This window comes from Vanellus vanellus (genome assembly GCF_965231255.1).
Source record: "Vanellus vanellus genome assembly, chromosome: 11".
Classification (NCBI taxonomy): Eukaryota; Metazoa; Chordata; class Aves; order Charadriiformes; family Charadriidae; genus Vanellus; species Vanellus vanellus.
In genome coordinates, this window is record NC_138916.1 from 3,047,346 (window position 1) to 3,071,759 (window position 24,414).

A 24,414-nucleotide genomic window follows, 5' to 3' on the forward strand; every position below is an offset into this window, starting at 1 on the left:
CAGCAGGCATCTTCAAAGCCCTTGGGGTGGCTTCCACTCCTTCATAGTGTCCTTAAATCCTGCCTTCGCTCCTAGCTTCCCCTTCAGCCGTCCTTTCCAGATCCCTGCCTTGGAAAACCCTTCTCTTGGAAAGCCCTTTCTCCTCGCCCTTGGGTTCCCTGGGTGCCAGCAGCTTGGTGGCCAGATTGTGGCAAAGCTTTATTAGCTCTGCCCCCATCACTGACACGGCCTCTTGCTTTCCAGGCAGGAGCTGGTTTGCACCCCACTGCCCAGGTCCTGTGGGTTGGTGCGTTTCTGCAACCGAGTGGGTGGGCAAAAGGAGAATTCGGGGCTCTCGAACTCCTCTTTGCAAACTTTTGCCGAGAAAAACGAGATGCGGCATCGCTCCCTTTGATTCAAGGGCAAGAAAAGACTGAGCTGCTCCTACCTTCCAGCAGTCAGAGGATGGCAAGCAGTTCTACTCTGTTTTCCTCCTCTGTATAATGCAGGGAAGAGGATGTTTGGCTGCTTGGAAATGCTCTGTAGCGGGCCGGTGGATGGCTTCGCTCTTCTTGAGGCTTTGTTCTTCTTGAGGCTTTGCTCTGCCAAATGATCAGCGGCTGAGGAGTTAAAGTACTGTTTGAAAAAGTCCTCAATTAGACCCCTAAAGATGGGGCACATCGCCTCCGAGACCTTTGTCAGGCTGATTTCCCCACATGGGTTCATTTTCCCTTTACATCCCAAAGGTTGGCTGTGTGCTGAGGGACCCTACCCCCTTCCCCTGTCCCCCCCCACCCCCCCAGCTCTGAAATTACAGTTGAGATGGATTTAGATTTATTCTTTTTAATTAAGATTGAGAGGCTGGAACCCCAGGGTGCACCAGCCTCAGGAAGAAGGACAATTATGCAGCAATTACACAGCCTTGTAATCACATTATACATGGGCTGTAGACTGAGATCTACCAAAGCCATTGTAAATGGGTCATCAGCAAACCCAAGAGATGCTAAACGACTCGGGCACCTTTCGCTCCTTGCCTAGGGGCTCGGATTTGGGTTGGAGAGGAGATGCTGGCTGAGAACGCCGCGCGACCTCATACCTCGGTGAACTCCTGTCCCCGTGACCTCACAGCATCTATCAGCACATCTCTGCCCTGCAGGCGTGTGATCCCCTCCCCTCTTCTCCTCTTATGAGTGGGTGATGCCTCAGCGTCACTGCAGAGCTGGGAGGTGGCGAGTGCCTCCTCCCAAACCAACATCTCCCAGGTCATCCCTCCTTCTTGCTGCCGGTACGTGGAGCTCCCCAGGTGTGGGCAGCCCTCCTGGTCCTTGCCTTTTACTCCATGTGGAGAGGAGTAAAAACTAGGAGAGCCTACACCGTACCTCTTCATAAAACACCTCCAGGTGCTATTTCCAGCCCAGGAAAGTTCCTTGGGAGACGAAAGCCCAACTGTATATACACAGGGTGATTGTGACAAGCCATAAAGGTGTTTTGGAGACCTGACCTGAAAGGTCGGGCATCTCTGGCTTGTGCCTCAACAAATGTGGCCAAGCTGGCATCGCTCGGGGTCTTGGGCATGTTCCAGTTTAGGTCTCCTGGTTTGGAAATAACACCTTGACCTGATTCACCTGGTTTTTCTACCCTGTGTTTCTCCGGTCCCATAGCCCCAAGGTGGCAGAACTGCCGCACGGGTGCTAGTGATGGGGACATGGTCTCTTTGCTCCCAAGATGGCCAACCTTCTGCTGAAGCCCACCCTTTTGTAAGAAAGGAGCAGAAGCGCAAGAAGCACAAGTTCACTCTTGTTTCCCTTTTTTTTGGTGTTGGGTTTAAAAAGAAAAACAAGAGTTAATTTCCCTGCTCCCCTTTCCTTCAAAGAGACAGGCAGCATCATCTGTGGTGTTCCTGTGCTCTGCTGCCTGCACAGCCCTTCCTCCAGGACCTGTCCTTGGACCCCAGGAGTTGCCTTATTAAGTGTTTCTTCTGCTGGATGCAGAAATTTCAGATTCCAATACCGTTTCCTCTCCTGGTTTTCATCCCTTTAATTCTTCCTCTCTGATCGTTTCTAATTAGCCATGCTAACCCACACTGCACTCGCCTTTTATCTTCCGCTAAAAGCGGGCTCGGGCTGGAATTAAATAGAGTGCTGTAGGCTCGGTGCTGTTTTTTTCCCACTGATGGAGTTGGGGTATGGGGTCAATCGGAGCTACGTTGAAGCCAAGTAGGTTGCTGATATGGTTTATGAACCTCAGGATGGTGTTAACTCAGTGGAGCTTTCGCTACCCTTGCCTGGCTCACCCCGCTCTCCTCTTGCTTGTAGAGAGCCAAAAAAAGACCCATCAGCAGGGTGAGGTGGCTCCAGTGGGTCCCCAACCTCAGGGGAGGTCCACCTGGCTGGCACGTGAAGGGGAAGCCGCCTCCAGAAAGTTTCCTTTTTCTTCCCCTGGTTTTTGTAGGAAAATAGGTAAGTCCTTGAGGAACCAGCATCCCTTTGCCTAGTGATGCTCCGCGCTTATCCTCATCTGGCATTTCTCGCTCACTAGCTTCTTTTTATTCTTTTCTCGCAGTTTACAAATTAGTCAGCTTTGCCCAGCGAGGGAGAATTGATTCTTATGGTGAAACACCTTTTTTTTTTTTTTATTATTCCCTCTTTTTTTTTTTTTTTTTAAAGCCTCTAAAAACAGCTTTTCATTCCCCAGAAAGCAGCCAGGAGAGCTCCGAGATGAACCCAAACACCTTGTCACACTTGCAGAGAGCTGCGAAAACAGTCTGCTTCCCCCCTTGCCGGGTTGGTAGCTAGAAATTTTCCAGTCTGGGCTTAAAGGCAGTGTGTGGAAAGCAACTGGGGAGGCTGGAGCTGGCTTGTTGGTGGCGTGGAGGCTGGGGAGGGTCCTTTTTGGTCGGGTGACTTCTTAGACCCTACAGCTCCGGGACCTAGGGGATGGGGAGGTGGGGGAGAGGGTGCTCCTGCCTGGAGTTTTGTTGTCCAAGAGGGGCCATGATACGGCGTTGATCTTGCAAAAGTGCTGAGCATCCCACCCCATTGCAAGGGGGTGCAGCTGCTGTCCATGTCCTGCAGCATCCCGTGAGCCCCCTCCCTTCTCGTGACACCAGGGAGCCCCAGTGCATCTGGGAATGGGCGAATCTGGGCTGAAAACTCCTCTGCTGATCTCTTTGGGTTTAAATGAACTTGTAAACTGGGGCTGCTTTAGCAGGAAACCCTGAAACTTCTTGTCCAAGTAGCATGGCTTGGGACATTGCAACCTTCATGAGGGTCTGTCGGGCCACAAGAGCAGATGAAGGCCTCAAATCCGTCCCTGGGGACATGGATGGGGTGCCCAAGGTGCTATGTTGTCATCCCCAGGGCCTGGCATCCTCTGTGCAGCTGGAGGTGTGGAAATTCCTCGTCGGGCAGCTCCTAAGATGAGATGCTTGTGGTCGACAACACTCGGAGGTACGTTTGTCCCTCCATCCTTCACACCCCACTGGGTCTGAAACGGGGTGGGGTGGGGTGGGGAAATTGATTAAAAAATCCTATTTTGGTCCAAGACTTGGGGTGGTTTTTCAGCTGTGCATCTCCTTGCAGGCAGAGTTAGGCTGAGCAGTGGAAGATGTAGGACAACATCCAGCTCTTGCTGGAGACACGGCACAGGGGTTTCTCCGGCATCTGCGGCTTCATCAGTAAGTGCCGATGGCAGTGGGGAGGCACCCTATAGTGGCCTTCCAGTACCTAAAACGGGTCTACAGGAGAGCTGGGGAGGAGCTTTTTACAAGGACACGTAGTGGTAGGACGAGGGGGAACGGCTTCAAACTGGAAGAGGGGGGATTTACATTAGATATTAGGAAGAAATTTTTCACTGTGAGGGTGGTGAGGCACTGGAACATGTTGTCCAGGGAAGCTGTGGAAGCTCCATCCCTGGAGACGTTTAAGGCCAGGCTGGACGAGGCTTTGAGCAACCTGGGCTGGTGGGAGGTGTCCCCCTATGGCAGTGGGGTGGAACTGGATGATCTTCAAGGTCCCTTCCAACCTAAACCATTCTATGACTGTGGGATCCCTGGTGGGGGTTACAGTGACGTGAGTTTCGGTGTCCAGCTGCCTGCAGGATAACTAACCCTGTAGATACGCATGGACCTCGCTGCAAGCCTGATGAGCTCCCTAACCTAGCTGGCAACTGGTTCTTGCAGGAAGGATGGGGTCAACACCACTGAAGACCATCTGAAGGTGTTGCATCACCCTAAGCTGCTTTTGAAACCGTGTGCTGGGACCGGGGAGCGAGGCTGCAATGAAATCCTCCCTCTTCTCCATCAGCTGCGGCAGGACCGGGGCTATCAATGCTGGATTTTTATTTATTTTTTTTTTACCCAAGTGAGATACTGGGATGGGTGTCTTTGCCCCGCGGCAGTGGCAGGGGGAGGGATGGCAACCCACCAGCAGCCACCCGTGCTACCCCCTGGCTGGCCCAGCCCCAGCACACGTCGTTATGTTTCTGAACGCCTGAAAATCCCCACAGCCGTTCCAATTTATGGCATTTTTCTCCCTCTTTTCTCACCGTGAGCTGCGGCGTTTGACTGCTAGATCTGGCACCTGCTACAGCATCGCCTGGAGCCATCGGCTTTACAGCAACGGGTCAAGTGACCCAGAGAGAGGGAATTATATATAGAAAGACAGGAGATAGAGATGTCATTAGAGAGAAGCTGGGAGCAAGGAGAGAACCTCTGGGCCCCCCTTTCTTTTTTTTTTTTTTTTTTTTTTTGGTGGATGAAAGGAGCTTACTTCAGTGAAAGGTGTTATTATATTCAGATTCCCATTTAGGCTTCTCCAAGTTGTACAACAAAAGGAATACGAAATGATCTTGCAAAATTTATGTTACAAATCAATGTAACCCGCATAAATCAACCCAGCCGAAGCAAGAAGGTAAGGTTTGGGTTTTCTCTTTTTCAGGTGCCTTGCTGTGACAAAGTCGCTGCTTTAGAAATGAAAGATGCTGCATCCAGCTGGAGAAGACCTTCAGAAAATCTCACGCCTTCAGCCAGATGCCTCTCCTTGCTCCCTTTTATTTTTTTATTTTTTTTTTTCCTCCACGACTGGGTGAAAACAACCTCACTCGCCAACTGTCTGCAGGAAATGGACTGCTTAGAGAGCTGGGGGGGTGGTGGTGGTGGTGGGGTGTTACGCACGTTGCTCAGAGCTAAAACTTCTCGTAGATGTCAGCAAGCGTGCAGGTAAAACTTTGGGGCAGCAAGGATGGTGGGACTCTTGGACCAGGAGAAAAATCTGTGGTCAAAATCAGGGTAGGAGAGCTGTCTTGGAGCCCCCTTGAGTCCTCCAGGTAAAGAAATCAGCTTTGCTCTATCTCAAGATTGTTTTGCCCGTGAAGTTTTTTCCCCCAAAGTCATTTATGTGTGCAGGATGCGATGGTGTGAAGCAGCCCGGTATGATCACCCTGCTCCAAATATCCAACGCGGGTGGGTGTCTCTTCCTCCAGGTTTGGACCTGCAGAGACTGCACATGAGACGTGGCCAAAGAGTGGTGGCCAAGAAGCAGCTGGAGAAGATCCTCCTGCTGTGCAATATAGAGGCTGGAGAGAGGGCCGGGGGGGCAGCAGGTCCCACATGCCTTTTCCAGGGAGGACCTTTCCCACTGGAATCCAGCAGTGCTGATCTCATCTCTCCCCTCCAGTGTAACAAGCATGATGACCTCTCTCGGCAGAGTAGCAGCAAGGCTTTTGCAAGATGCTCCAGCTCTTCCATCTCCTGGTAGAGAGGGAACATAAGGTCTATTGGCTCTTCCAGTTCTTCCTCCAGAAAACAGTAAGTTTCTGGGTGTTTCTTCCTTGGATCAAACAGTCTAGGTGGTGAAAGTCAAGAATTGCTCCTGGCCTGATGTCCTCCCGCCCTGGGGGAAACAGCCACCTACAACCTTCAGCTCCCTTCTGTACCCCACCAGGCACCTCTCCATGAGTTTGGGGTGGCCCTCATCCAACTTGCCCAGGCAGTGCTGATCCCTGCAGGGGATGGAGTCGTAGTAAAGGGGCCGAATCCTCTATGACCAGGACTTTGGGCTCTGTGGCTATGAACAAGCTGGGTCATGGGAGCTTTCCCTGCCCTGGGTTCCTGCTTCCCATCTCCCCCGGGAACATGGTTGTGTGATGAACGTGGGCGTGGGGAAGAGCATCATGCCGAAGACCTCGGTTGCATTTATGGATCCTACCTTTGCGAAACACTTGGGTGAATCCCAAGCCTCCTCAGCACCTCCGCAGATCCAGCGTGAAACACCTCCGTAGATCCAACAGCATGATTTCGAGAAGGTGCCAGCAAAAGAGACTAAATATTTGCACAGCGATTGATGTCACCTGCTAAATATCCTGAGGACATGGGTCAGGGCCACTGAGCAGGGGTTACGCATCTTGGCTCTCCTGAGATGGCTCTGTGGCGAGGCTCTGGAAGCCCTTAGCACTTTGCATTTGCTCTTCTGAATTTATCTCCTTTAGCCTGTGAGTTGCATGAAGAAGGAGCTGAAGCTGCAGCCGTTAAGCTCTCCCCAGCTGTCCTTCCATGGGCCAGCTGTTCTCGTGTCCTGCTGATGCTGTTAGGGCAGAAAATGTTCCCTCTCCTCCAGGTTTAACAGCCTGATTTTCTCTGGGTGGGTTGGTTTTTAACTTCCATCCCCACGGCTCGCGGCTTCTCCTGTTTGCCTTTAAACTACAGCGTCTTCTGTGACCTGGGGTTTGCTTTCTTCATCTTTCAGAAGGAAAAGGCCCACAAGTTGTCCACTCACAGGTCCCCTGGTTTTGCTTCTCCTTCCAGTGAGTGTTCAAGTCCTTTGATGTCTGGAGGCTGTGGGAGGTGAGTGCACGTTACTGTCCCATCCTTTGTCACCCCTACCTATCCTGCATCTGCCCGGGCACCCCAAGCATCCTGCATCCTGAGCATCCCGCATCCCTCTGCCCAGGCACCCTGAGCATCTCACATCCGTCTGCCCAGGCACCGTGAGCATGGGGTGCATCCCAAGCACTCCACGTCCCTCTGTCCAGGTGCCCCGAGCATCCCGCATCCCTCTGCCCAGGCACCCCGAGCATCCTGCATCCTGAGCATCCCGCATCCCTCTGCCCAGGCACCCTGAGCATCTCACATCCGTCTGCCCAGGCACCGTGAGCATGGGGTGCATCCCAAGCACTCCACATCCCTCTGCCCAGGCGCCCCGAGCATCCCTCATCCCAAGTATCCCGCATCCCTCTGCCCAGGCACCCTGAGCATCCTGCATCCTGAGCATCCCACATCCCTCTGCCCAGGCACCGTGAGCATGGGGTGCATCCCAAGCACTCCACATCCCTCTGTCCAGGTACCCCGAGCATCCCGCATCCCTCTGTCCAGGTGCCCCGAGCATCCCGCATCCCTCTGCCCAGGTGCCCCGAGCATCCCGCATCCCAAGTATCCCACGTCCCTCTGCCCAGGCACCCTGAGCATCCTGCATCCCGAGCGTCCCGCATCCCTCTGCCCAGGCACCCTGAGCATCCTGCATCCCGAGCATCCCACATCTGTCTGCCCAGGCACCCTGAGCATGGGGTGCATCCCAAGCACTCCATGTCCCTCTGCCCAGGCACCCCGAGCATCCCGCATCCGTCTGCCCAGGCACCCCGAGCATCCTGCATCCCTCCAGCCAGCCCATCCATCCCAGCTCCTGGTGCACAGGAAAGACTTCTTTCTCCCTGCAGCTCATCCCTCAGCCCTGCTCCCCGGTGGCTTTGATCTTCTCAATTAATATTTGCACAGACTCTCTCCCCGCACTTGCCCATCTCGACGAAACCCATGTGGCGAGTGTTTGTTCTCATTATCCTCCAGCTGATGGGGGATCACCTCTTCTGAGGAATCCGTCGCTCAGGAGGTCCCTGAACTGAAATTGCTCCTTTTTTTTGAAGGAAAGCATCAAAAAAAACCCCCATGCCTACCTCCCCAGGGTAAAAAAAAAAAAAAAAAAAAAAAAAGGAGGGGGGTCGAGAAAACGAAAAACAGAAGAAAAAGCCCTTCTCCATTGAATTGCAAATGCAAGCAAGGACCGAGCTGGGGTCACAGCACAGGGGGATGGGTTGTCTCTGGTTCCTGGCTTTCTTTTTCTCTCCTTCTCCTCTTCCAGCCGGGTCTGTGGGAACTTGGACGACCTGGATGCGGAGGAGCTGATCTCCGCAGCCAGTGCTGCCCACCAGCTCCTGATTGAAAATGTGGACAAGGTGAGATCTTGGGGAGAACCAGGGGGAAAGTCCATCCCATCACCCTTTCTTCCCATCCCATCACCCTTTCTTCCCATCCCATCACCCTTTCTTCTCATCCCATCACCCTTTCTTCTCATCCCATCACCCTTTCTTCTCATCCCATCACCCTTTCTTCTGCTCTCCCCCAGGTACTGGCCACACTGATGGACTTCTTCACCCTGGCAAAGCCCTAGAAGCTGGCTTGGTGCCTTGCAATAAGATAAACACTTGAGTTGCCTCACTCAGCGGTTGAAGTCTTTTGGTTGGGAGACTGGATGTGACCTCGTGGCACAGAGGGATCGGTGTGGGCAGGGCTGAAATGGGGAACCCTGATGCACCAGCACTGATCCTGCTCTCCTGGTCCAGCCTCCACCAACCTGGGCATCGCATAGTGGGATGGAGGAGGAGGGTAGCAGTCCTCCCTATGGGAAGCAAATGGTGGGATTTCATCCGATCTCCAGTCATGGGTGCATTTTGCTTCCATCATTCTAACGTTCCATCTTCCATGAGGCCCTTCTTCATGCCAACCCAACGTCAGATGTCTCATCGTTTAGTGTGAGGGACCCCATGGCCACGGATTAGAGGTACCAGCTGTGATGGAGGAGGCACCGGTGCTTGGCTGTGGGTATGGAAATCCCTGCTTGGGGGGTTCCTTTAAGCCCAGGAGTCCTCCTGCTTTTTCTGTCGTCGTGTGGTCAGGCAGGTCATGCCAGCACCAAGGATGTGGGAAATGGAGAAATAGGTCCCAAACTGCTAAAAATTATCAAATTATAACTTTTTAATTTTTTTTTTTTTTTTTTTTTTACAGCTGAGGAAACTGAGGCAAGCAGCCACCATGCACCTTTCTGTGGAACGAGGAAGGGTTGGAATTGCCATCTTCTCAGAAAGGCAAAAGCCATGGAAGGGCCGTAAATCTCCATGAGGGTTAAAGAAAGAGAAGCAAAAGACTCCAGCTAGCATGTGGAATTCCTTCATCCTCAGCCCAGGCCGGCAGCTGTAGCAAAAAATCCGCCGATACAGTCAAGGTCCTAATAAGTTTGGGAGCGTCCAGTGGCTGGTCATACGGAGCCGCCGCCGTTGAACGGCTTTTATCGCTCCAGACACTTCTGCTGACACGGAGTGATTTGTTTTGCAAGGGATGCTCCCTGGGCAGGGATCAGGGGAAGGCTGAGCTAATGCTGCCTGACGTACTTCGTTTAGGAGATAAGATGAGGTGGAGAGGAGGAGAGGAACGTTGGGAAAACCTCCAAGGAGGAAAAGCCCTCCTGTGCTGAAAAGGGCAACGTGAGGACGTTGGGATGCCGGTGGTACCCAAAGCCAGTCCAGGGCCGACCGGGATGCTAAAAGTAGTGGTTCCCAGGCTCTGGCGAGGAAGAGCTGGCAGAGTTGAGGGGGTTTCATTTATTTTGTTGGCCTGGGACATCTTAAAAAGCAGAACGTGATGACGAAGCACAGACGTCCCTCTCCATCTTCATGAGACATCAAAACACGTTTATCCCTACGTGTTTTAAGCCAAACGTCGTTCTCCAACTGAAACACGAGAGGTTTTTAAGGCTCCTTATTTTAGACGGAGGGGGACATTCGTTAGGGCAAAACCCGTCTCGCGGAGGGAATTCATGGCTTGAGGTGGGTGGTGAGATGAGACGGGGAAGGCCGAGCAATGCAGTTGCAAAACGAGGGACAAAAGGCCATCCCTGCAGAAATTCCCAGCAAATCGGCCTGTGTTTATTTACTCGACGCGTTTCACCCGGTAGCTAAAATCCGGGAAGAACTCAACCTCGTTTTCCTAAATATTATCGCGGAGGAGGAGGGCTGGCCGTGCCTGCTGGAGCATCCACATCCTGCTCCCCATCTCAGCTTGGGGGGACAATTGGATGCTTGCAGCATCCCTCTCCCCTTTTTGCCACCGGATAACCTGGTAAAACCCCTTCTCCTTCGCAAGCAGCCGCCTTTTCGGTGGTGAGAGCAGCCCCAGCAGCAGCAGAAAGGGGAGGATTCATCCTGCTTCGCTTGCCGTAAGGTATCCGGAGGTACCTGCTAACTCCTCGTGACGCTGCCACGGGCGCCGGCTCCTGATTTATCCCGAACCGACGGAGGGATTGTTCCGCGTTGGATTTGTTAGGATTAATTACACCGCGTCCCTGCTGAGATTTTTTTTTTTTTTTTTTTAACAAGATTACGCTTCCCGAGACCCGCTGCTTCGCTTTCTCCTCCTCCTCTTTCCTTTTCCCTTTCAAAGCATGTTGCGTGCAACAGGGGTTGGGTTTTTGGTTGGTTTGGGGTACTTTTTGTGGGTTTGTTGGGTTTTTTTCCCCTTGGGATGCTGGTGAGGAGGAATGAGCAGCAGCAGCAGCTCCATCATGGGGGACGTCACCCCCAGCTGGGGCGTCGGGGAACGAGTCCCTAGGGAATCGCTCTTCCTTGGGCGATGCTTTCACCTCCTATACTGGGTTGCTTTCCCATGGGCAACACTGCCTCTGGTTTCACCAGGAGGGCGGGAAGGTGGAACCCGGTGGAGATGGTGGTGGAACCCGGTGGAGATGGTGGTGGCACCTGGTGCGTGGAGCTGGGGCTGGTGTTTTGGTGGCTCCTTCTCTGCTGCGGAATCAAATTCCCTCAGCGCTGGGCAGGAGGGGAGGATGCTGCTGGTCCTCTCTCATCTGATGCCGGAGATGGATGCTGTCCCATCTTGGTGGCCCTGGCCCCTAGCTGAGACTCTCCAGGGTGGCACTGGGTTGTTTTGGGTTGTCCCTGTGTCTGTGCTTGTTGTCCCATCCCTGCGCAGCCCCTCAGGATTGGGGAGACATCATCACGCCTGGAGAGGAGGCAGTAAAGCCTGAACTGGGGATTTAGGGTGGGGGAGAATATCAAAAACATCTTAGCAGCAGGTTTTTTTTCCTCCAGCCCTGAGAGGGCATTTAAACATTCACGCGCCGCGAGTGATTGACTGCGTTTCTGCAGCGCCGGAGAAATAACTGCCGTGATTTCCCTGGGGCCGCAGCGGCCAGGAGCCCACATGGCGGGATGGGAAGGGAAGGAGCATCACGGCGTGGCTGGGGTTTGGGCTCGGAGAAGGTCAAGCTGGTGTTTTCCTCCAGCACGAGAAAGGGCAGAGAGGTTGCTCCGGGAAAGCCTCAAGACCCGGTGGGCTCTGCAGCATGGTTTAACGAGCCGCTAGCCGCGTTTTGGGGTGATTCATCCCCATTAGCGAGGGCGGTTGAGCAGCCGGACAAATACAGCACCTCTCAGCTGATAGAAGCGTTATCCCAGGTCTGGAATTCTCCCAACCCCAAAGTTTGCCTTTCTTAACTCGAATCACGCAATTTCTGCGTCCCCTCTGCTCCGCGATGGTCCCGCGTTGCCCCGGCTGCCCCGCAGCATCCCGCCCAGCAAACCCCAGCTTTTTTTTATTTTTTTTTTATTTTTTTTTTCTTCTCTGTAGGATTAACAAGGTTAGTCAACGAGCGTGAGCCGATTTGGGGTTGATGCTATTCTGGGCTGAGTTTAGACGCCGCGGCACGGGCGGGCGGCGTCAGGCGGCTTTTGTGGGATAACTGGGAGCGTATTGATAATCAGCCTCGTACCAGCTGGGAGCTAACACCGCTTAAACGGTTTGAAGACGGCGAGTGTTTTGCTCGCAAAAGGTCTCTTTGTGGGGTGCTGTTGTTTTTGGGGGGAGGAGGTGGCTTTCTCTGGGTCCCCCGCCTGCTCCCAGTATAGGTAACAGGAGCCCCAAATTCACGTCTCTCTGCACTTGAGACATTCTCTTCCCCGCCGTGACAAAACATCTCGGTCCAGCAACTGCTCGTGTTTGACCTCCGCATCTTCAGGGCTGCGCCGGGTGCTGCTGGAGACCAGTTTGCACCAGTATGCTCCTTTGCAGAGCAATGCATCTGCTTACAAGCCATCCCCCTCTTGCTGTAGGACCTGGGGACAAGCCACTGCTCCTGTAGATGGTCACCGAGGTGGGGTGAAACCATCCGTCCCAGCTCCTCCTCATCCATTATTTTATTTCCCCCTTCCTTAACGAGGGGGAGGGCTGTCGTGGAGGGGAGCTTGGGGACATGGTTCCTTCTCTCCAGGGGTGACATCGTGTCTATGGTCAGGCTCAGCCTATCCCTGTGCATAGAAGAGTGGGGATGGGATGGGATGGGATGGGATGGGATGGGATGGGATGGGATGGGATGGGATGGGATGAAGGGGTGCATCAGGAGGTGCTGGAGGAGGGATGCGGATGGGATGGGATGCAGATGGGATGGGATGGGATGGGATGGGATGGGATGGGATGGGATGAAGGGGTGCATCAGGAGGTGCTGGAGGAGGGATGCTGATGGGATGGGATGCTGATGGGATGGGATGGGAGTGGCTGAGCCACGCAGAGAAGGGATGTGTGTGAAGGGACCAGATGAATGCTACATCCCTTTTCCCTTTGGGCCAACTCAAAGTGTCCACGTGTCCCCTTTTCCTCCCCCTCTCTCTTCCACAGAGAAGGGAAACTGAGGCATGGCTGGGGCAAGTGCCCTCCAGCTTTCCAGTTCCCTCTGCCAAGACCAGTGAGACCAGCTGGAAGGACTTGGAGCTGCTAGGACTATTTCAAAGGGAAAACAGGGTGGGAGACATCTGGAAGGATTGGGCTTTACTTCTGCTCCCCAGGGTTGAAGGGCTGAAGAAAAGGTCTCCTCCATGGGGCAAAGATGCAGCAGCTCCCAGGGGGTGTGGGGAGAAGGATTTGGGGTCGGTGGAGGAAAATAAAAAAGGTGCTTGTTCCCCCACCGCCCCCCCCTCCCCAGCAAAACCCCCAAACTTATGATTTGAGCCCGTTTCCCAATTCCTTCTCTGCACGCACCCGTATCCGCAGCTGCCGCTTCCGTTTCCTCGCCACCGGCAAAGCAAATAAGCAGATTTGTATGAAATTTCCACCTCTCCCCAACCCAAAAGCCAATTTTTCTCTCTCTTTTTTTTTTTTTTTTTTTTTTTCCCTCCCTCCTTTCTCTTTCCCCAGACAGTTCTTGTCGCTTTTTCAATTGCTCCTAATGGAGATGTCCATCACGGAGTGCGCCGGCGAGGACATTAACCCAGATATGATTCCAAGCAGGAAGGGATGCATTAATGACCATTTAAACCTGTGTACATAGCTGGTCTGGCTGAAGATGATGGGCTGATTTCTCTTGCTTTCTTGACAGGTGATTCATTTTTTTTTTTTTTTTTTCCCTCCTTCTCTCTTTTTAAACCCAGCCATGTGCAGGGCTGAGGTTTCTTGGGCTGCCCAGGCTTCGTTTTGGCTGGGGGAGAGGATGAACATCACGGTGAGATGCCTCCAGACCCACGGGGAGATCTCTCGCCCCTTCTTCCAGGAGACATTTCATCCTGCAGATCATCTGCAGGAAAAAAAAATAAAAATAAAAAAGAAATAAAACCAACCCAGTTCTTCTTAGCTGGGAATGGCAAAAAGGAGCTGGGTTTGGGCTTTTGAGGGTAAAACCAGGGCTAACCCGCACCGAGCATCCCTCCAGCCTTGACCTGAGCAGAAAACCTTCTTTTAAGAGTAAGTGCTGAGGTCCTAATGTGGCATTATATAGCATAAAGCAGAGTAATACTCAACCAATTACGCTAATGCCGCTTATTTGCTCTTGTTACAGAGAGTAATTGCTCACCCAGAAGCTATTAAATTAGATAAGGGCAGAACAAACAAAACTATTCATTTTATTCACTATATATTTATACACCTACCACTCCGGAGCGTAAGCAGCCACCGCTCTCTGGGTGTCAGCTATTCCGCTTGTGAGCCAGACAAAGGCATTTGTCACGGCTGTGGGTGGTGTTTCTCCTTTTAAAGCGGCTGTAGGAATGCCACGGGACGCGTTGGGGTTTTTTTTCTCCTCCCTGCCACCAGCTCGGCTTCCCGTCGGCGGCTTTCGGGGCCTCTCCCAAGGCAAGGAGGGAAACTGAGGCACGGGGCTGGCAAGGTTTGGGGACAATCTTCAGCTGGTGGCAGCTGTCCCAGCCCACCCGGGGAGAGGTCGGGAAGCTGCAGGCAGCGACGGGTTAAATCTGGGGCAAATATTAAATAGCTGAGAGCACCCGGGGGGGGGGGAGGAATAAAAGAGGAGGAGGAAGAAGAAGAGGGTGGTGGGAGGAGGTGCTCCTGGTGTAGCCTCCCTGCCAGCCGCCGCCGGGCTCCCTTGGGGTGAGCAGGAGCTGGGGTGCCTGAGACATCCCCCACCCCACCCCCCCCCCCCCTCCCAGTTCCCAACTGGGCTGGGAGACGCCTCTACCCTGCTCGGGATACGGCCCTGGCTGCCCCCTGCCTGTCTGCAGCAGCCCAGGGCAGGGATGAAGCTGGGATGAAGCTGGCTGTGAAGCGTGGCATCCTCTTCCTCGGGTCCCCACGGGAGGGATGCAGCAAGGAGGGCCAAAGCATCCTAAGGAGGGTCTGCTCGTTAAACCGGCTCATTTAACCGGTGTTAACGCTGAGGAGGAGATGCTCGGGGTCCTGGAACTGGTGACTTGCTTCTAATTTCTGCTGCGCCCACCGAGGGGTCTGGGGAGCATCGGGGGGGAGGGAGGGATGCTGCACCTCCCCCCCGGGACCCGGCCAGCATCACCCCCTGGAGCAACGCGCTGAAATTCGGCTGCTTTATTTGGGTTACAGATACATCCTATAAATAACCCACTCCAGAGAAAGTCTGCTGCAAACAACACGCTTTAAAAAACATGTTATTATCCACTCTGCCTCCCTAATTAATTCCATCTCCTGCCATCCCTGAGAGAAGCCCGCGGGGTACCCGGTACGTGTGCTGGGCTGGGACCCCCCGAGGGGGGGGGGGGGTGCTGGGACCCCTGGGTGGGGGTGGCTGAGACCCCCCGGAGGTGGTGAAGGGGGTGTTGTGACCCCCAGGGGGATGCTGAGACCCCCGGCTGATGCTGCAGGGGCGAGTGAGACAGCAGTGGGTGGAAGGGACCTTGAAGATCATCTCGTTCCATGGGCAGGGCCACCTCCCCACCAGCCCAGGTTGCTCCAAGCCCCGTCCAACCTGGCCTCGAACACCTCCAGGGATGGGGCAGCCACAGCTTCTCTGGGCAACCTGCGCCAGGGGCTCACCGCCCTCACGGGAGAGAATTTCTTCCTAATATAGCGCAGGCAGCCCTGCCAGACCCAACGGTGCACCCGTGGCCGCTTCGATGCCTCCAGGTGGGAAGGTGCCGGAGAAAACCTCTCCATGGCTTCCCAAAGGAAGCCTTAACACCCTTTTTTTTTTTCTTCTTCTTCTTCCCCAGCAGCAGCCGATGGATGCTCCTGAGCTTCTGCCCACCTTGTGCAGATCACGCCCCTCCCCGGGGCTGCTGGAGGAAGATCTCTGCCCGTGAATCCAAGCCGGCTGCGACCATGGGAGCGTGGGCAGGTTGGAAGACGAGCAACCCAGAGCTGCTGAGGGTGATGTCCCTGGTGATGTCCACCCCCATCTTCCCTATCTGGGTTAAACGTCGTCCCCCAGCAAGGGTCGGCTTGCGCTTGGGGACCGTGATGGTGGCCAGGCTCAGGAGATCAGAGGAGGATGCCCTTTGGGAAGGCGTGCGTGGGTGAAAAGCTTTACGGACTTTACTCTCACCTCGGAGAACATGATGGATTTTCCCGGCTTAGCCGAGAGCCAGGTCGGGTTGCGATGCATTAACGCAATCGGAACAGGCCGGCAAGCCGAGGCAGGAGTTTCGGGGAGATAAGGGAGGGAACGTTCCTCACGCGGAACCGCTGAGATTAGGGGGATGACAACTTTATTCAATTTCCCAGAGCTAAGAGAAACCTCCGGGGAAAGGCAGGCGCTCCCGCACGCGTGCAGCCACGCCATCCTTTTCAGGATGCTTCTCCCGGGCACCTTTAACGTCCCTGATGGCTCGTCCTACGTTGAAGGCTCATTTGAGCTACCACGAAGGGTCTCAGGAGCTGTAAGGTTTCTCCTCTGGTTTTGGCTGAGACCCTGCCGCTCTGGAAGGGATGCTCAGCGTGGCTTGGGCTGGGAGCAGGAGCCGGGAATTTGGGTGAAGCCGTGGGTCCTGCCGGCTTTATCTGATGGCCACTGCGGGCGGGATGCTGAGGGACAGCATCTCCCGGGGGCGGTGGGGTTCTCATCTTCCGGGAAAAGAAAGCTCCCGGATTCGCATCCCAAGCTGTGCTTGGCTATTAAAAAAACAACCCCCCCCCCCCCAAAAAAAAAAACAAACAACCCAACCCGGAGGCGACGTTGTGGAAGAGATTTGCTGACATCTCTGATGAGGCCGGCGCGCAAACAGGGATGCGAATCCGGAGCCAGTTAATTATAAGCTCCGTTAAGAACGCGGGAGGAAAAAGAAAATCACCTTTGATTGCGAAACGCGATAGAGGAATGTCAGCCTCGGAAGCGAGGAGCGCTGCGAGAGTTCCAAAAATCCTGGCAAGCCATAAAGCAAGTTAGGGGAGCCTGTGTATGGAGGAGGACCACCATCCCGTGAAGACCCTCCCCAACCATCTCCGGGTCAAGCGTGGGGTGGGGAAGGAGTTGGGGGAGCCCAGGCAAAGTGGTGGCAGGGCTGGGACCTCCCTGCTCCATCCCATAGGTTTCTCCGGGTAATTGCTCTTGAATTTGGCATTATTTGTGGTGTTGCCCAAGTTGAGGAGAAAGAAGAGGAGCCACCTCACCCTAAGCTCGATTTTTAATTTTATTACCCCAAATCACGTTTTTTTTTCCCATCTTTTCTTTGCCCTCCTGCCTCAAGACTGGCTCTGGGAAGTAAAGAGCTCGCACAACCCTCGTTCGGTGTTGGGAGCTCCTTCCCACGGGATGCCATTGCCAGACGAATTCATGGAGGAAACAGAAGCTCAGAGGAGGGGGGGCGGGTGGTAAATTCAGGGCCACCCGGCCAGGCACAGGGGTGAAGGAACGGAGCGGGGGACACCCCGGTTCCCCTACGGTCCATCCCAAAGGACAGCTGAGACCTGGCACGCTCATAGCATCTAAGCAGGTTCTCTCAGCCACAGCTTTCCCAGTGATCAGACAGACGTGAAGAACATTCCTTTTGATTATTGCCTTTTAATCTGCAATTTTAACCTGCAGCATCTCTAATTTTTGGCTGATTTGGGGGGAAAATTAAGAGCGAGACACTGGCTGCGGCAGGGAGATGTGGTTGTCCTTGTCCTCTGTCACCGGCTTAGCTGGGAGGTCCCATCCACTGGTCCCCGTAGCACAGCAGTTGAAGAGCTGGGGGATGCTGACCTTGATCCTGGGGCTCGGTGGTCCTCGGTACGGTGGAAACTGGAGAAAAGAGTTTTTTTTTTTTCTGCCATAAAACGTTACAAATTGCTTGTGGGAAAAGTCTGCCGTTCCCTAAACCAGCCTGTTTTGGGGCAAGAAAGTGGAGATTCAAGTTCAGTTAAATTCCCCTTTTTCTCCCCCATGCTTTTCCTTCACCTGGCTGTCTTGAAAAATCAAGTCCGTCCTGGTAAATCCACGCAAAAAAAAAAAAAAAAAAAAAAAAAAAAAGAAAAAGGATGAAAAAGGGGGTAGGGAAAATCCTGGGAGTGTGTTTTTTGGGTGACTTCATCATGGACGCAGGCAGGGAAGCCTTCATGCCCCTGTGCCCCACGGCGACCACGTGTCCCCGTTGATTCAATAAGGTGACACCCGATTACTCACATGACTGGTTATCCCAAATTGCCTAAAAATAACGAGTTTTTAAGGTAATTAAGTTGCTAAGTGATTTAATCACTTGGGAACAAAACAAATTCGCTGTCCTGCGGAGGGAACGCAGAATGGATGGGGTGAGGGGTTAACCGAGCTTGAAATTTGGGGGGGTTGAGCCCAAAAGGAGGCGCTGAAGCTGTGCTGGGAACCTGCCTCAGTTTCCCCAGCACCGTGGCTTCACCTCGACCCCACTTCCTCCCCCCCCCCTTTTTTTGGGAGCCAACCCGCCATGTCCCCAGCCCTGGTACTGGCTACGGGCGCTCACATCCACCCCCATGGCATCCTATAAAAACGGGGGTAAGAAAATGTTTTTTGGGGGGGTGGGGTGGGGGTGGGGTTCATCCTCTCTGCCCCCTTCTCCCACCTCACCCGGGGAAGGGGTTTCTGTGGGGCTGAGGTGGGAGAAGCCGCTTGCAGGGGGTGGCTGTCCCCGCCGCTGTCCCCGCCAGGTGCGGTGGCACCGCAAGCGTGGGCTGCTGGCACCATCTAGTGGGGGTGAGCCCCCCCCCCATACAGCGGGACACGGCCACTCCTGTCACATCTTGGTGGCCCAGGGTCCCGCTTTGGGACAGACGCCCTCCGGCCAACCCCTTCCTGCATCCTCTGGGGATGCTGAGCCCACGTGGGGACTGTGGAGACCGTGGAGACCGTGGCAACCACAGGGACGTGGGATGGCACCCTGCGTGGAGGTGAGACCCCCCCCCCATAGAGCGGGACACGACCCCTCCTGTCACATCTTGGTGGCCCAGGGTCCTGCTTTGGGACAGACACCCTCCAGCCACCCCCTTCCTGCATCCTCTGGGGATGCTGAGCCCACGTGGGGACTGTGGAGACCGTGGCAACCACAAGGACGTGGGATGGCACCCTGCGTGGAGGTGAGACCCCCCCCATACAGCAGGATATGGCCCCTCATGTAATATCTTGGTGGCCCAGGGTCCCGCTTTGGGACAGACACCCTCCAGCCACCCCCTTCCTGCATCCTCTGGGGATGCTGAGCCCACGTGGGGACTGTGGAGACCGTGGCAACCACAAGGACGTGGGATGGCACCCTGCGTGGAGGTGAGACCCCCCCCATACAGCAGGATATGGCCCCTCATGTAATATCTTGGTGGCCCAGGGTCCCGCTTTGGGACAGACGCCCTCTGGCCACCCCCTTCCTGCATCCTCTCAGGGGATGTTGAACCCACGTGGGGACCGTGGTGACCATGGGGACAATGGGGACGGGGGGTGGCACCTGTTTGGGGGTGAGACTCCCCCCATAGAGTGGGACACGACCCCTCCTGTCACATCTTGGTGGCCCATGGTTTTGGGACAGACGCCCTCTGGCCACCCCCTTCCTGCATCCTCTCTGGGGATGCTGAACCCATGTGGGGACCGTGGGGTGGCACCCTGCGTGTCCTTAACCCTCTCCATTATGGGGCCGGTAGCCCATCCCTTTGGCCACCAGGTCCCGGTGGCATCTGGTGGCCTGGGGAGCGGGATGGGGTGTGGAGCCACCAAACCTATAGGGACCACCCCCACCCCCATCCCCCATCATCCCTCCATCCCCCCACATCCCCCCAAGTCTTAACCCTCCCCCCAAAATCCTGGCTGGGGTGACGCAGAGGGGAGCCACCCGCTGCCAGCCCCCCTCCCGCCGTGTCCCCGTCCCCACTCAGGACGGGAGACCGTGGGGCGGTGGGGATGTGGGAGGAGGAGATTAGGCCAAAGTTTTCCTTCCTGGCCAGTGCTGCGCTGCCTATTACATCAACTCTGGTATTTCCAGTCCCTGCGGGGAGAAGGGAGGAGCGCGGGGGAAAAGGGGGGGAGCAAGGAAAAGTGCAGCAATATTGAAGGATGTGAGGATTTGGGGGTGGGTGGGTAGGGGGGGTGGTATCCCACGGAGGGGATTTGGACTCTCCGGTAAGGTCCGGTGTTGGGATCGCCTGTGGTCAGGCTGGTTTTGGTCCCCGGCCTCATCCTGGCTCCATCCCCGGCTTCGGGGCCGGGAATGAAAGCGGGGGGAGGAGACGGGAAGGGGGGGGAAAGGGGAAAAGGAAAAATCTACACGTGGAAAACACACGTCCCTCCGACCAGAACTTAAAGCAACAGGAAAGCAGCGGGAGGCACAAGGGCAGCTCCCGGGATAAGCGGGGGGTGACAGGAGTTTTGGGGGGGGGGACGGGACACGACATCGCGCTCCCACTTTTTGGGGTGCTGCCTCAGTTTCCCCAGGGTGGAAGACGGAAGGGAAGGATGCTGCAACGCTTTTTCCCGGTCTCATTTCTGCCCCGAAATATCTCCCTACGGATGCCAGGCTGGGGTGGGGGGAGGTTGGGAAGGAGGGAGCCGGGGGCGGATGACCCCCGGTGTGGGGAGGGATTTGGGGTTTGCAGGGGCCAGATGGGGCTGGCAGCGGGGTTGGGGACCCCTTGGATTCGCTCCTCAGCTCCCCCCCCCCTTTTTTTTTTTTTTTGTTTAATATTTCCAGCTTCGAGTTATGGTCTCCGGGTTTATTCCTCCCTGGAGAGCGTTACAAACATTTTGTGCAGGATCCGTCCTCGTTTGGGATCAAGGGGAAAAAAAAAACAAAAAAAACCCAAAACCCCAAATTGTCACAAAGAGACAAATTCTGAGGGAAAGCTCTGTTTTTTCGGCACAGTTCCCCCTTTGAGGGGAAACGGTTATCCCCTTTTGCGGGGGAGTGAAGGTGCTGGTCCAGACCCTCACCCTGGTATCAGGCCTCCCTGTTGGGGCAGTGACTGGTGTGAATTTGGGGCTCTTTGGGGGAAAAACGGGTCCTTCCAGCAGTAGCGCGGGGCAGGATTGCATCGTGTTGCCCCATCAGCGCTTCCCACAAGCCCGATTCCTATTTCGAGGCCATTGTGCAACACCAAAACCCACAGAATTTGCCCCAAAATACTGAAGGTGTGCGCTGTGCCAGGGTTAAAAAAAAATGTATTTTTTACAAAACTTTAGGCTTTTTTCATGCCGAGGGGATGCAGCCAGCACCCTGCAGCCCTTCCTCCCGGCTCCGGGTGGGCAGGATGTGTGCCGGAGGCGGTTCCTGGGACCCAAACGCCCAGAATTCACCCCAAATACTGAAGATGTGCGCTGTGCCAGGGTTGAAAAAAGTGTATTTTTACGAAAATTTAGGCTTTTTTCATGCTGAGGGGAGGCAGCCAGCACCCTGCAGCCCTTCCTCCCGGCGGCGGGGGGGCAGGATGCGTGCCGGAGGCTGTTCCTGGGACCCAAACCCCCAGAATTCACCCCAAATACTGAAGATGTGCGCTGTGCCAGGGTTGAAAAAAGTGTATTTTTACGAAAATTTAGGCTTTTTTCATGCTGAGGGGATGCAGCCAGCACCCTGCAGCCCTTCCTCCCGGCGGCGGGGGGGCAGGATGCGTGCCGGAGGCTGTTCCTGGGACCCAAACCCCCAGAATTCACCCCAAATACTGAAGATGTGCGCCGTGCCAGGGTTAAAAAAAGTGTATTTTTACGAAAATTTAGGCTTTTTTCATGCTGAGGGGATGCAGCCAGCACCCTGCAGCCCTTCCTCCCGGCGGCGGGGGGGCAGGATGCGTGCCGGAGGCTGTTCCTGGGACCCAAACCCCCAGAATTCACCCCAAATACTGAAGATGTGCGCTGTGCCAGGGTTGAAAAAAGTGTATTTTTACGAAAATTTAGGCTTTTTTCATGCTGAGGGGATGCAGCCAGCACCCTGCAGCCCTTCCTCCCGGCGGCGGGGGGGCAGGATGCGTGCCGGAGGCTGTTCCTGGGACCCAAACGCCCAGAATTCACCCCAAATACTGAAGATGTGCGCTGTGCCAGGGTTGAAAAAAGTGTATTTTTACGAAAATTTAGGCTTTTTTCATGCTGAGGGGATGCAGCCAGCACCCTGCAGCCCTTCCTCCCGGCGGCGGGGGGGCAGGATGCGTGCCGGAGGCTGTTCCTGGGACCCAAACCCGCAGAATTCACCCCAAAATACTGACGGCATGTGGAGTGCCAGGGTTAAAAAAAACGGTCAAAACCGGAAATTTCAGGGTTTTGTTTTGGTTTTTTGTTTTTTTTTTTAAGCCCGAGTGGATGCAGCCAGCACCCTGCAGCCCTTCCTCCCGGCGGCGGGGGGGCAGGATGCGTGCCGGAGGAGGTTCCTAGGACCCGGTGGCGCCGATCCCCCCCCCTCACCCCCCCCCCCCCTTCATCCCGCCCCGACCCCGCTCCGCGTCCCTCCCCACCGCCGCCGCCGCCGCCGTCGGGGGAGCGCGGCCGCTCCGCCCGCCCCGGGAGCCGCTCCGCCGGGGTTGGGGGGGAGGGGGGGGGGGGGGGGAAACTGGTCGGGGGTTGTAGTGGGGGGGGGGGGGGGGGACACCGGCGGTTAAACGTTCCCGGGATGGCGTGGGGGTTGTGGGCAGCGCTGGGCTGGGGGCTGTGCCTGCTGGCGGGCGGGCAGGAGCAGGCAGGCGGCGGGCAACCGTGGAGGCAGCTGATCCAGTGGGAGAACAACGGCCGCGTTTACAGTTTGCTTAACACCGGCGCCGAGTACGTCCCGGCGGGGCAAGAGAGACCGGCGGGGAACCGGTTGTTGTTGGCGGGAGCGGTGACCGGAGGAACGGGCAGCGTCCGGCGCCAGGCACCGGCGGTACCCCCGCGGGTGGGTTCCGAGACGGTGCGGGGGCAAACGCGGCATCCCTTCGGTTTCGGGCAGGTGCCCGAAAATTGGCGCGAAGGACCGGTGGGCGATAGTACCCCTTCGCAACGGGTCCGGCCCGCCGGCCGCTCCCGCCAACCTTCTTCCTCCTCCGCTTCGTCTTCATCCTTCGCCTACGCCTCCGTGGGGCAGCCGGCGTACCCCCAATTCCCCTTCGCCCCCCAATACGAGCCCTACGAGGCACCCCGGGCGTACGACGAAGCCTACACCTATTACCGCAGCACCGGCACCGGCGGGGCGGCCGTGGCTTCGGCGGCGGCGGGCGCCAGCGTGGTGTACCCCTTCCAACCCCGGGCACGCTACGAGGACTACGGGGAGGAGCAGAGCCCCTATAATAGAGCCCAGGGTTACTACCCGGCGGCCGAACGCCCCTACGTGCCCGCCGCCCCTCAACCGGTCGATGGCCTGGACCGCCGGTACTCCCATAGCCTGTATCACGATGCCGGGGGCTCGCCGGAACAGGGTGGCCCGGACTCGTACCCCAACCAGCAACCCGTCGGCCACGGTATCGCGTCGACCGATAACCTGCAAGCTCCCGCCGGGACCGGCTACGGGGGGCAGTACCCCCCCTACGAGCCGCAGCCGCCTTTTCGGCCGCTGGAGCCTTACGGGGTTCCTCGCCCCGAGTCCTACCTGCCTGCCAGGAGCCCCGAAATGCCACAAGCCGTCCCCGATAGCCAAGCCCGGGTCAGCGTGGGCAGCGTCTACAGGCCCAGCCACGGCGGACGGGGTGAGTCTAGTAGGGGGGACCCTGGGGTGGGTGGCAGCTCCCTGGGGCGGGATGGTGCCCTGGGTGCTTCATCGCCTGGGGAGAAGGTGTCCCCGAGGGCAGAGCCTGCTGCACCCATGGCTGGTGCCAATCCTTCTCCTCGGCGCTATGGGGACAAATGCGGCCGAGGGGCTGGGGCTGTTGGAGACCCGACATGTTTTGGGAATGATGTTTGAGGGGGAGGAAAGGGAAGGGGTGCGTAGGGGCAAGTCCCAGCAGGGTCTGGGCTTCATCCCAGGTCACCCCATGCTTGTGGGGTGGGTCTGTGCTTCATCCCAGGTCATCCCACACTTGTGGGGTGGGTCTGTGCTTCATCCCAGGTCATCCCACGCTTGTGGGGTGGGTTTGTGCTTCATCCCAGGTCATCCCATGCTTGTGGGGTGGGTCTGTGCTTCATCCCAGGTCATCCCACGCTTGTGGGGTGGGTTTGTGCTTCATCCCAGGTCATCCCACGCTTGTGGGGTGGGTCTGTGCTTCATCCCAGGTCATCCCACGCTTGTGGGGTGGGTCTGTGTCATGTCCCAGATCATCCCACCTTTGTGGGGTGGGTCTGTGCTGCGAGACGGGGGGACACTGTGCTGGATGGGGGGTTATGTGCCATGTCCCAGGTCATCTGGCATTTGTGGGGTGGTTGTACCTCATCCCAGGTCATCTTGCACTCGTGGGGTGGGTCTGTGCCATGTCCCAGATCATCCCATGCCTGTGGGGTGGCTCTGTGCTGTGGGATGGGGGCACAGGGTGGTCGAGGAGGGTGAGAGCCCACGTTGTAGGTCATCCCGCGTTGGTGGGATGGGTCTGTGCCATGTCCCAGGCCGTCCTGCCTGCGTAGGGTGGTTGTGTGCCGTGGGTTGGGGACAGTGCTGTGTCCCGGGTCATCCTGGCCACGTGCCCTGTGCCGGGACAGATTTGATTCCCGGGTGGATCTGTGCTGCCTCGCCGGGGACTGATCGTCCCCGTCAGGGCCGCAGCAGGGGACCAAGGTCGCAGCAGGGAAGCCGTCACTTCACGTCCTACTG

The 24,414-nt window shown here is 56.1% G+C and overlaps 1 protein-coding gene and 1 long non-coding RNA gene across 2 annotated transcripts; both read left to right on the forward strand.

Annotated features, from left to right (window-relative positions):
* The first annotated feature begins 13,307 nt into the window (after window positions 1–13,307).
* Window positions 13,308–15,533, forward strand: LOC309676134. The gene is made up of 3 exons (XR_014269569.1): window positions 13,308–13,406; window positions 14,876–15,011; window positions 15,505–15,533. It is a non-coding gene; the product is annotated as an uncharacterized lncRNA (long non-coding RNA).
* Window positions 15,534–22,311: 6,778 nt separating this feature from the next.
* LOC309676393 (lysyl oxidase homolog 1-like) lies at window positions 22,312–23,574 on the forward strand (the record flags this gene model as incomplete). The annotated part of the gene is made up of 1 exon (XM_082488931.1): window positions 22,312–23,574. One exon carries the CDS (start codon window positions 22,312–22,314, stop codon window positions 23,572–23,574), a length of 1,263 nt encoding a protein of 420 aa, XP_082345057.1.
* Window positions 23,575–24,414: the final 840 nt, after the last annotated feature.